General features: G+C 43.3%; 1 protein-coding gene across 5 annotated transcripts in view; it reads left to right on the forward strand.

Moving 5' to 3' along the window:
• Positions 1-8273, forward strand: part of SRSF4 (serine/arginine-rich splicing factor 4) — a 29133-nt gene extending 20860 nt beyond the window's left edge. For all 5 annotated transcript variants that reach the window (XM_006776480.2, XM_015572293.1, XM_015572295.1 and 2 more), the window contains 3 exons: positions 2558-2772; positions 6439-6528; positions 6781-8273. In XM_006776480.2, the coding sequence (XP_006776543.1) occupies positions 2558-2772; positions 6439-6528; positions 6781-7615 (1140 nt within the window). In that variant the 3' untranslated portion in view covers positions 7616-8273. The remainder of the gene's footprint in view (positions 1-2557; positions 2773-6438; positions 6529-6780) is intronic.
• Positions 8274-13267: the final 4994 nt, after the last annotated feature.

A 13267-nucleotide genomic window follows, 5' to 3' on the forward strand; every position in this document is an offset into this window, starting at 1 on the left:
TGCCTTGGTACCGCTCTGCGCCCCTTGGGCCGCTTGCCTCCTGGCGAGCCGCTTCCATGAAGCCATGGCGCTTGCCCAGGATCGCCCATCAGGCGGAGGCCTGTCCATGCTCCTGGCAGCCGCTTTGCCAAAGGTTCCTCTACCTTCAGGCTCTCTCCTCAGACCCTCAGGAGCTTGGCTCCCACGGCCCAGCCCTTCTGTGGCTCCCTGCAGCCCCGCTCTACTCAGCTCTCCTGCTGCCCACCTGTCAGGAAGCTGCCAGGAGCCTTGCTGCGGGCAGTGTGGTTCTGGGGCAGGGGCTGGGGTGTGGGGAGCAGTTGCATTAAAGTTTAGTAAACCCCAGGCCCTCAGCCCCTCCTTGAGGCCAAGGCGGGAGCAGGAGTCCTGGCCTGGGTCCAAACACTGCAGCTGCGGAGGGCCCCGCCTGCCCTGGGCCTCACACAGGGGTCCCGGCTGGGGGTGTGGTTTAGGCGGCTTGGTCGCACCTCCAAACCCCCCCCACACACCCCCCCGCCGCCCAGGGCAGCTGCTCAGGGCCCCACACAGGGGACCTGGCTGGGGGCATGGTTTAGGCGGCTGTTCGAGCCGCCAAGCCCCTGCCACTCAGGGCCGCACACTGGGGTCCCGGCTGGTGTTGGGGCTTAGGCGCCACACAGGCTGGACAGCCGCCCAAGCTGGCCCTCCCTGCCTGCAGTATGCAAATTAGCCGCCATCTTGGTTGGCAGTTAATTTGCATGTCTCGCTGATTAGCCAATGGGAAGGGTAGCGGATGTACACTAATTACCATGTTTCTCTTTTATTAGATAGGATGTGTGTGTGTATTTTTAAAAAAAATTTTTTAAATTAATTTCAGAGAGGAAAAGAGAGGGAGGGAGGGAGGGAGGGAGGGGGCGGGGAGGGAGAAACATCAGTGATGAGAGAGTATCATTCATTGGCTGCCTTCTGCACACCCCACACTGGGGATCAAGCCACAACCCAGGCCTGTCCCCTGACCAGGAACTGAACAGTGACCTGATTCATAGGTCGATGCGCAACCACTGAACCATGCCAGCCAGGCTGCAATCTTTTAAAAAAAAAAAAATTTTCCCCCAACATGTTTTCAAACAAGAATTTATAATGAAATGTAAAAGTCCTAACTTAAATGTAATGATATAAGCTTCTAAAGTGTCTATAAACAAAGATCGTGCCAGTATAAAATTTAGAAAGTGATAGTTAACTAAAAATTTTTATGTTTGCACATAATCCTATCCTATATAATAAAAGAGAAACATGCAAATTAACCACCCCTCTGTTACACTCACCAGCCAATCAGAGTGGGTATGCAAATTAAGCTGACAAAGATGGCGGGTTAATTTGCATACACAGGCACCGGGCAGCCGGGGCAGGGAGGTACTAGAGGCCCGGTGCATGGATTCGTGCACCAGTGGGGTCCTTAGGCCTGGCCTGCAGAGATCAGGCTGAAACCAGCTCTCTGACATCCCCCAAGGGGTCACGGATTGTGAGAGAGCGCAGGCCAGGCCGAGGGACCCTACTTGTGCATGAACTCGTGCTCCAGGCCTATAAAAGAACAGTTAAATATTCATTATCTCTACCATCTACTTAATTCCTGATGCTTTAAAGAACCTCAGTAAATGCCCTGACCAGTTTGGCTCAGTGAATAGAGTGTCCGCCTGCAAACTAAAATGTCCCAGGTTTGATTCCAGTCAAGGGCATGTACCTCGGTTGCGGGCACATCCCCAGTAGGGGGTGTGCATGAGGCAGCTGATCAATGTTTCTAACTCTCCCTCTCCCTTCCTCCCTGTAAAAAAATCAATAAAATATATTTAATAAAAAAAATTTTAAAAAAGAACCTCAGTAAATGGTTGGTGTGCAGATGTAAATATTTTATTTTTTATTTATTTACTAGTGACCCATCACGTGAGACCCGGGGACATACATACACACACACACACACCCGCACGCCATGGGACCGCCCCGAGTCCTGGCGTGCCGCCTCCAGGCTGCACCCCCGCGGTGCACATGTGGGGCCACGGAAACCCAACAGAAGTTGTGCGAAGCAGCCCACAGGGCCACAGGAACCCCGGTGGAAGCTGTGCGAGGCAGCCGCCGGCCCCACCCTCGCTGTGTGCATCACCATCTTGTGCTGGCGTTATGGCATGGGGGTCAATTTGCTTATTCCCTCTTTATTATATAGGATTATTTTTTAATCCTTACCGAAGAATATTTTATTCCATTGATCTTTAGAGAGAGAGAGTAGAAGGGGGAAATGAAAGAGAGAGAGAGAGAGACATCAACTAGTAGCCTACTATATGTACTCTGACTGGGGCCATGGATCAAACTTGCAACCCAAGTACCTGCCCTTCCGTTCATGGGCTGACACTCTAACCACTGAGAAAACTGGCCAGGGCTGTAGTTTAACTATTTTAAGAATAAACTTTATTCTGAGGAAAGCTAGCATTTCTTCCTAAAAGAAAGGGAAAACTTTTATTACTGTGATTGCACTAGCTGCCTTAACAAAATATGTCTTAACCTAATCAGTGATTTTCTTTTTCTTTAGGATTATATGCGTCAGGCAGGAGAAGTGACATATGCAGATGCTCACAAGGGACGCAAAAATGAAGGGGTGATTGAATTTGTTTCTTACTCCGATATGAAAAGAGCTTTGGAAAAGTTAGATGGAACTGAAGTCAATGGCAGAAAAATCAGATTAGTCGAAGACAAGCCTGGTTCTAGACGGCGCCGGTCCTACTCCAGGAGCCGGAGTCACTCCAGGTACTGTTGATGTCATTTATGTGTTGGAAATCACTATAAATTCATTAATGAGAATATAAATATTTTCTTTCTCCTGTTGAATTCTCAGGAATATAGTTCTTCAATAACTCAGAACTTTGAACTACATATTTATTTGTAAAGCTCTTGAACTCAAATAGAAGCAAAGTCCTTTCTCTGAGGCAGGAATCAGTGACCTTCTTTCTCATTTCTTCTTGGGTCCCCCATATCATACCTTCACTGAGGGCAAACATGGCCACTAACTGGTCCCTTGATTACTCTCCCAGATACTCTAGCTCAGGGGTGGGCAAACTTTTTTTTTTTTAATTATTGATTTTTTACAGAGAGGAAGGGAGAGAGAGAATTAGAAACATCGATGAGAGAGAGACATCGATCAACTGCCTCCTACACATCTCCTACTGGGGATGTGCCCGCAACCCAGGTACATACCCTTGACCGGAATCAAACCTGGGTCCTTTCCACAGGCCAACGCTCTATCCACTGAGCCAAACCAGTTTCGGCAATGGGCAAACTTTTTTGACTCGAGGGCCACAATGGGTTCTTAAACTGGACCGGAGGGCCAGAACAAAAGCATGGATGGAGTGTTTGTGTGAACTAATATAAATTCAGAGTAAACATCATTACATAAAAGGGTACGGTCTTTCTTTCTTTTTCTTTTTTTTTTTTTTTTTTTATTTTTACTCATTTCAAACGGGCCGTAGTTTGCCCTCGGCTGCTCTAGCTACTCAAGTGTGGAGACTTTGTCTTTTTGTCTTATTCAGCAGCTGCTCTGCACATGGGCCAGGCACTTGTGAACAAGGCAAATATAGTCCATGCCCTCATGAATTCAATCTAGTGGAAAAAACAGGCATTGAGCATTGTGCCAAATGTGCCCAAGGAAATGTACAGCACAACCAGTCTGGAGAACAGGCAAAGGCTTCTCTAACAACCCACCATAGAAACTGAGCTCTAAAAGATAAATTGGAGATGATGGGCAGAGACTAGGTCCACACATTGCAATCATGTCTCTTAATTCTCCTTTTTTTCCTTTAAATATAGTTTTATTGATTTCAGAGAGGAGAGAGAGCTTGAAACATTAGGATGAGAATCATTGATCAGCTGCCTCCTGCACGCCCCCTGCTGGGGATCAAGTCTGCAACTTTGGCACGTGCCCTTGACCAGAATTGAACCCAGGAGCCTTCAGGCCGACACTTTATCCATTGAGCCAAACCGTCTAGGGCTCTTAATTCTCCTTTTAATCACTGATATGTCCTCCTTTACCTTTTTTATTTTCCATGCATTTAGTTGTTAAAGAAATGATCTATTTTGAAGATTTTCCGATAGTTGAGATTTTGCTAATTGTGTCCTTGCGGTGTTAACACATTTTTTTATCTTATTCCCCATATTTCCTATAACTTGTTAGTTGTTGAGGCATTTAGAGTAAATTCAGGTGTCCTTCTCAAGTAGTTCTTTGTACTTCCTGTTGCCTCACTTATGTGGTGTTTACTTGTCCCACTTTGAACGATGATTCCATTATCAAGTTCTGCATCACCATTTCACATAATAATTTTAGCATCTATTGATAATTATTACCTAGAGCTATTTGTTGGTGGTTACAAAATGATGACTTTCTAATTTTTTCATTCTTTCTGTATTTAAAGGCTATCCTTCTATAAAGGATAATTTCCCTCATCCATACTTTTGTTACCCTCAAGTAGTTTTGATAGGAAATGCAAACTGAAAATTTGATACTTTTATTTACCAGCTTTCAGAATATTAAATGTGCCCTAGTAACCCTCAAAGGTGATAAGGGTGGTCATTTAGCATCATTTTGAATGAGTTCTTGGATGTTTATATATTTAATGTTTTGTCTATTGTGGCCATAATTTTTTATGCTCAGAATGTTATGTCTTTGGTCATTGAGAGCTTTTCAAGTTGGCTCCTGTTTCAGTATCTTTTTGTTTGGATTTTGTGTGAGTATGCTTTACTAAATATTTCTCAAAACTTTTGTTTTAAATATATTTTTATTGATTTCAGAGAAGAAGGGAGAAGGAAAGAGATAGACACAGCAATGATGAGAGAGAATCCATGATCAGTTGCCTCCTGCATGCACCACACTGTGGATCGAGCCCACAACCTGGGCATGTGACCTGACCAGGAATCAAACCTGGGACTTCCTGGTTCATAAGTGGATGCTCAATTGCTGAGCCACACTATCCAGGTCCCCAAAACTTTTTATGATCATTTTCAAACATAAAGTTGAAAGAATAGTTCACAAACACCATATACCTTCCAGCTTCAACCGTCATTACTATTTTTTCATCCTCATCCCAGGATATTTTTTCTCATTTATTTCTAGGGAGGTTCAGGGGGAGGGGAGGTACATCATATGAGAAAGACACATCAATAGGTTGCCTGCTGGGGCTGGTAAACCTGAAACGGGTGTGTGCCCTTGACCGGGAATCAAACTAGGGGCCTTCAGTCCTGGGGTGATGCTCTAACCACTGAGCAACCAACCAGGGCAACTTGTCTTTTTTGCTCTGTGTATGTGTATTTATATACACTCTATACATTTATTTTGTTGTAGTGTTTGAAAGGAAGTTGTAGAAATTATGACACTTGGCTCCTAAATATTTAAGCATGTGTCTCTAAGAAATAAGGATAACCACACATCTATTTTCTAATCTAAGAACGTTGGTAGTGACTCTCTAAAGTTCTCTAATGTCCAGACCATATTACAGTTTTCCCAGCTGTTCCATGGATGTCTTTATAGCTGCGTTTTTTCCTTACCAGGATCTAGTCTTATTGTCATGCATTGCAAGGGGTTGTTAGGTCTCTTTGGTCTGAAGCAGTTTTTCTACCTTCTTGTCCCTGTGACATTTACTTTTCCTGATTTCTAATACTATCCCACATTCTGAATTTATTTGCCTATTTCCTCTTGGTATCACTGAATTTGAACTTTATCCCCTGAAGTTCCTGTAATCTGGAAGTTAGATCTACAGATGAGTCAATGAGATGAGATACAGGTCAATTTTTGGCAAGAATCCTTTCATAGATGTTGGTGCCCAGCAATCTCTGAAAGTTTGCCTCTTTCTATCATGATGAGATGTTCTGAGCCCATTTTCTTATCCATATTCATATCCTGCCCTACACCTGGAATCTGTTGTTTCCCCCACTGAGCCTAAAAGGCAATGATAAGGAGAGTCCACGTGAAGGGAACAGATTAGATGGGTAAAGGCAAAAGTGTGCCAGGTGGCATGCCGGGAAGCTGCTGTGGGACCAGGGGAAGGGGGCAGAGGCAGATAGACTGGAGAAGAGGCTGAATTATCATGTAAGAGGATGAAGGAGTGAGAAGAGTCAAGGGTTGCTGTGGTTTCTAGCATGAGGACGTGGGTAAATAGCAGCAGCACCTGTGGAAATGAGTTGGAACCCAGCAGAGTGAGTTCAAGATTGGAGTTGCTCAGTTTCAGGTAAGCCATCCAGGTGAGGTATTTGTGAGCAACTTGATTTGTGGACCTAGAGCACAAGGAAGAGTTCTCTCTCAGCGTTGTGCCTGAACAGTCAGTGCCATACATAATTTTTTTATTGAAAAAATATCTTAGTTGACTGTCCTCTAGGCTTTTGTCAACAAGTATTATTAATACATTTTTTAATGTTTTCTCTCTATAGGTCTCGCTCTCGAAGCAGACATTCTCGTAAGAGCAGAAGCCGAAGTGGCAGCAGCAAAAGCAGTCATTCTAAGAGTAGATCTCGGTCTAGGTAGGTCTTCCTTGTATAAGTGGAGGGGTTGGACAGGAAACACCCGTACCATTTGCCACATTGATTACAGTCATGTTACCAGTCTTATCTCATGCCAGTTTCTCCAGATCTGGACTGGAATCCTGGGTGTTCAGCAATCATTGGCCACGCATTATATTGTGGGGCAAGGTTCCACGTCCCTTCGACTTTTCCATCTGATGATGAGCTTCAGGCATGGAGTTGTATGTGACTTTCACATCACTGTCTTCTCAGGTCTGGCTCCCATTCCCGGAGCAAGAGTCGTAGCCGCAGTCAGAGCCGCAGCCGGAGCAAGAAGGAAAAAAGCCGCAGCCCCAGCAAGGACGACAAGAGTCGCAGCCGGAGCCGCAGTGCAGACAAGCGCCGCAGCAAGAGTAAAGACCAAGTTGAAGAGAAGATTCAGAACAACGACAATACCAGGAAGTCCAAGAGCAGGAGTCCCAGTCGGCATAAAAGCAAAAGTAAAAGCCGAAGCAGGAGTCAAGAGCGGAGAGTGGAAGAGGAGAAGCGCAGGAGCAAGAGCAAGGAGAAGAGCCGGAGTCAGGAGAAAGGCCTCCGCAGGAGCAGGAGCAAGGGAGGCAGCCGGAGCCGCAGCAGGAGCCGCAGCAAAAGCAAGGATAAGAGGAAGGGGAGGAAGAGAAGCCGGGAGGAGAGCCGTAGTCGCAGCCGCAGTCGCAGCCGCAGCCGTAGCCGCAGCAAGAGCAAGAGGAGCCGAAAACATGGCAGCAAGCGAGACAGCAAGTCAAGCAGCAGCAGCGAGAAGAAAAAGAAGGAAGATGCCGACCGCTCCCAGTCCAGGTCACGGTCCCGCTCGGTGTCAAAGGAGCGGGAACGTGCCAAGTCCGAGTCTGGCCAGAGGGAAGGTGGAGGGGAGAGCAAGGATGCTAGCACCAACCAGGAGACCCGGTCCCGGTCCAGGTCCAACTCTAAATCCAAACCAAATCTCCCGTCAGAATCACGCTCCAGATCAAAGTCTGCTTCAAAAACCCGATCTCGGTCCAAGTCTAGATCCAGGTCTGCATCCAGATCACCTTCCCGGTCTAGATCTAGATCCCACTCAAGATCCTAACGGGCTACTACCACAGCTGGAACTACCCGAGAAGTTTTGTACATGTTTGGTAGCCGTAGCACAAGTGATTGAAGTAGAACATACGTCACTGCTGTACATTTTTAACTCCCCTAATGGTGTGTCTACAATTGTTAAATCTAAGTGCTTCCTCCGTAAAGCCTCCTGGCGCCAGGCCTTCCTGCTCGACTGAAAACAATCTTCTCTTTGAAAACCCCCTTTCCTCGTGGTCCACAGTAGAATATCCAAAATGCCTTGGCTTTCAGGCCTGGCATTTCTTACAGGGAGCTCAGTACCTGGACGAGTCTAAGGCTGGAATGATGACATAGGTAGGTATGGTGAGTTCAACCATTTTTGCCCTTGAATTGATGCCCTTTGATGTATGCCATTTAGTGAAAGTGCTAAGTCTTAAGTTTCCTACCACTTTGGTTTCATATTTTTGGACTTACAAAGTTGTGAATAGCACAGTCAAGGAAAATTGATATCTGCAGTAACCCATAGGAAACAAACTCTAGAGTTCCATATTCTGGTATTGTGATTATATTGTTTTATATTAAGAAAATAAAAGAAAATAATTTTTTTTAATTTTATTTTTCCCCGTCTTGCAAAGTATAGTGACCCCTGTTTCCATTAAATTTGAATAAAGACTATTTTTGCTTGACAAAAAGTTCATGGTGCTTAAATCAAAGTTGTATTTCCTGATCTCTCTTTATACCTCTTTTCTTAGCATAAAAAGTTCAGTGTATAATGGCTCTTTGGTTTCTTAGGATCATGGGTAGGGAGCCAACACTTTTTCCTAAAGGATTTTTCTCACCCAACAGCATAAAAGAATTTAGTTTCTCAGGGATTTATAGTCCTTCCTCTCTTAAGAGGCATATGACCAAGCTGATGAGAAGTGAATTGTTTTGGGAACTTGGAGCATCAGCAGATGAGTTCTGCATGAACATAACTTTCTTCTGTACTGTTGGAACGAATGGCCATGAATCTGAAGCGGCATCACCTTAGGATTTGGACGAAGAAACCAGGAAGAAAAACTGCTGGATGAGCTTCATCTCTCATTCTCTGCATTACTTCTCTGGCCCAGTTCTGTACGAGGTACCAGAGGTACAGTGAGTCCAATCTGGCCTGCATCCTTGAGGGTCTGTTGAGAAGCCAGAGGACCATCAGCACCAGCTGTAGGGGGAAGAGAGCCACTTTTTAGACTGTTGCCTGACAGTGCACAAGGGGCTAGATTTAAAGTTCTGTCCTGTTGTCTTAGATCATACCCTGTCGGACACACTCAGAAGGCAAATCCAAGAGTGTTTCTTGTCCTCTTGGAGTTTGTGATCTGGTTGCAAGTGATAAACATCACCAGGATAAAGTGAAAATTCAGAGAATGGAGTTTTAACCTCCTCTGATCAGTGATGTCTTTTAGACTGAACTTTTGGAAATGGGGGGGAGGAAACACTTCTGTGAGCAATACCATGTAATTAGAAAAGCATGGGACAGGGTGCCCAATGAACCTGGAGTTTGAGAATAGGGGTAAGAAAAGCCAAGTTTGACAAGATGGATTGGGTCACAGAGGGCTTAATATACTGGGGCGGGGAGTTGGCCATTGTCCTGTGAGTGTTGGGGGAAAATATTTGGGCAGGAGGATGTGGGCTGAGCTGTGCTGCAGGAAGATCTGAGAGATCAGTTGCAGGGAACCCAGCACTTTGGGGGATGCAGTGATTGCAGATTGTTTGGGACCTGAACAAAGGCAGTGACCACAGGGAACAGAAGAAAAGATCAGCCATTGACTTGCAGAAAGGAGGTGTCCAAGGTCATCCAAGATGGGGAAGCCTTTCTGAGGAATGGGAAAGATGGTGAGTGAGTTCAGTTTTGGAAACATGGAATTTCCCAGAATAAAGGTGAATTGTTTTGCCCAATGTAATAGTGATAAAGCTAAGATTAATTTCTATAACAGACTGTGCAGCCAAACCTAGGTACCTCAATCTCCCTACAGCTTTCCCTCCATTCTTGGTCATCATGACAAGGTAATGACTCCAACCAATACAATTCCCACTGCTTTGGATCTTGTGTGATCTCCCGTAGGTAACAAGGATTCCATATTCCCTGATTTTATCCCTGGAAGGTGGGGCCATTTCTTTGGGCATTTTTTTTCTTTCACAAGTTCAAACTATAGAGTCCCCTTAATTTCACTATTTCTGACATAGCAAAAATTTATTTTCCGAATTCTCTTCCAAGCTTTGTTCCTATTCATAGTTAACGTCATTTTTCATATAACTTAATAAATTGTCATTTAATGTCATAAGCATTGGGAAGTTCTCACTTAGATATTTACAGCTCATTAATTCTAACCAATGAATTTATTAGCACGTGATCCTTCAATACAACAATCTGAAAATTCCATGTATACATAGAAGAGATTTGCAGTCATTTTTCCCTAGCAATTTTTTAATTCCATTTATATTAGATTCTGAAAAGAAAGAGGTAAAAATGAAATTAAGATTGGGAAACGCTTGTGTTGGGTTCCAAATGTGCACCAGAGATTAGTATTTTGCATGTACGTTTTTCATCTTGTTCTCACACTGCCCTGGGATCAGTATTAGGCTCAACTGCAGCTGAAGAGGCTGTAGTACAGTGTCCACCCCCCACAGTGTTAATTTAATATGAATACTTCTATAGGCCAAGCTCTGTTCCACAACACGAATTAGCATATGTGTTTTAGTTATAATTCCAGTTTGGTCCTGGAGAGTGTCCAAGTAGCTTCCACTTAACCCTGCCGCCATTTTGGAATCTGGAAATAGCATATGAAAGAGACCCACAAGGCCCCTCTTCTCATGGAACTTCTAAGACATGTTGCTTGGCCCATGATGCCATCAGTACTGAGTGCCTCCTATAAGCCAGATAGTGGGCCAATCAGTGTTCACTGTCTTTGGCAAATCACTGCAAGGAATCGCCTGCCACCCCTTAGTAGGAGGTTTCTAAATGCAGCGCTTGTTCTAGCTGCATCATTGTCCCTTGACAATAAGTTGAGCCAGAGATGGCAGTAACATTTGAGGCTACAGTTAGGTAATGCTTGCCCCACCCACCCACAGTCCAATGGAACAAAGAGGAAGGTGAATGAGGAATGGCCTAAGTTTTTATTTACTTGCCTACCTGTATCTACTACATAAGCAAGGTGCTTTTATGTACATTATTGTTTTAAAAACAAACTCAGGTGAATATTTTGTCCAATGTAACAGCTAGTGACAAAGCTAAGATTATTTTCTAGATTTCTCTGGTTCTCCATTATAAAATTTCATCATTTATGATACAGTTATATATAGGAAGACATTTGCTTCAAGTTACATAGGATTTGAACTCCAGTTTAAGTCAGAGTTTCCTCAAGAATGAATCTGCTTTCCTTAAGCAAAAATTTAAGTGGCTGCAGGACAAAGCCACCAGCCCACTGCTGTGAATAAATTTTAGTTGCTCTGTCATTTGATGAAGGCTTGGGAGTGGCCATTTGTCCAAGCCCAGGTCATCATTCCACATCCTAGGTGCCAAGGGGCGAAGGGATGAAAGATGGTTTATTTTAGCTTCTACAGCGGGAAATTGCATTAATGCCCACAAAATACACTCATGGGGAATTTTCCAAAAAGGATCAGCCAAAGAAATACAAAGGTCCACCACCATTCGCTCTGGATGCTCAAAATCTATACCCTTCTTTCTATACTTAACCTTCCTCCCCTATCCCTACCAAAAAAGAGTGGGAGACTAAATAAGACCAAAGAGCAAGGATAATGATAGAAAACAGTAACAAATGTGGTAGATACTATCAGTAATCACTTCAAATGTCAGGTAGATAAAAGACTATCAGAGGGGATTTTTAAAAAATGACCCAGCTATATGTTGTCTAAAGAAACCCAACTTTAAATATAGAGACACTACCTGGCCGGCGTGGCTGTGACTGAGCATTGACCTATGAACCAGGAAGTCATGATTCGATTCCCAGTCAGGGCACATGTGGGGGTTGTAGACTCATCCCCAGTAGGGGGCATGCGGGAGGTAGTGGATCAATTCTCATTGATATTTCTATCCCCTTCCCTTTCTCTTTGAAATCAATAAAAATATACTTTTTAAAGAGAGGCATTAAAAAGGAGAGCCCTGGCCAATGGGCTCAATGGTTAGAGCGTTGGCCCACTCACTGAAGGGGCTCGGGTTCAATTGCCAGTTAAGAACAAATACTTGGGTTGCAGGTTTGATCCCCACCTTCAGTCAGGGTGAGTGTGGGAAGCAACCAATCAATGTGTGTCTGTACCTTCCCCCAACACCCCCTTCTAAAAACCAGTGGAACAAATGTCCTCCTTGGGTGAAAATTAAAGGGGGGTAGGGGGTTTCATGGAAACACTAATCAAAATAAAGCTGTATTAGCTATATTTCAGACAGCAGACCAGAGCAAGAAATAAAGAGGCATTACATGACAATAAAGGTAAATTTTTCTCATCGATGTTTCTAACTCTCTATCCCTCTCCCTTCCTCTCTGTAAAAAATCAATAAAGTATATTTTTAAAAAAAGAACAAAAATCATGGCAAGTATGCTCTCAGACCACAGCAGAATTAAACTAGAAATTAACAACAAAGATAGATGGGAAATCCCAAGATACTTGGAGATTAAATGATACCTTTCTAAATAACATGGGTCGAAGAAGTCTTGAGAAATATTTTGAGCAAAATGAAAATGCAGCTTATCAAAACTTGTGAGATGCAGCAAAAGCAGTTCTTAGAGGGAAGTTTCTAGTATTCAATACACCTAGTTGAAAAAGAAGAAAAATCAATAGTCTTAAACTTCTGCCTTAGGAAACTAGAAAAAAAAAAGAGCAAGTTAAGTCCAATGTAAGCAAAAGGAAAGAAAAATTAGAGCAGAAATCAATGAGATTGAAAACAGGAAGTTTATAGGGAAAAAATCAAAACCAAAGCTGATTCTTTAAGAAAATTTATAAACTTCTACTAACCAATAATAAAAAATAAAAGACACAAGCCGAAACCGGTTTGGCTCAGTGGATAGAGCGTCGGCCTGCGGACTGAGGGGTCCCGGGTTCAATTCCAGTCAAGGGCATGTGCCTTGGTTGCGGGCACATCCCCAGTGGGAGATGTGCAGGAGGCAGCTGATCGATGTTTCTCTCTCATCGATGTTTCTAGCTCTCTATCTCTCTCCCTTCTTCTCTGTAAAAAAATCTAAAATATATTTTAAAAAAATAAAATAAAACACAATTACTAATATCAATATGAGAAATGAAAGGGACCATAGTATTGAATCTGTGGACATTAAAAGGATAAAAAATATTGTGAACTTTATTCCCACAAATTTGATAATCTAGATGAAGCAGAATGATTCCTTGAAAAATAATCTTATCAAAAGTAATACAGAGAGATAATCTGAAGAGGCCTAAAACTACTTTTGAAAAGTTTATCAATAATAACTCTAAAACAAAGCACCAGGCCCACATGGTTCACTGGTGAATTCTACCAAATATTTAAGGAAGAAATACCAATTTTCAATCTCTTTTCAGAAAGTAGAAGCAGAGGAATACAAGATATTTCCTTTCTTTCACCAGAGGTCTTGTACATATTTTGTTAGATTTTTAAGGGTGTTAATGTAAATGGTATTATCTTTAATTCTGAATTCCA

Source organism: Myotis davidii, unplaced genomic scaffold (genome assembly GCF_000327345.1).
Source record: "Myotis davidii unplaced genomic scaffold, ASM32734v1 scaffold228, whole genome shotgun sequence".
Classification (NCBI taxonomy): Eukaryota; Metazoa; Chordata; class Mammalia; order Chiroptera; family Vespertilionidae; genus Myotis; species Myotis davidii.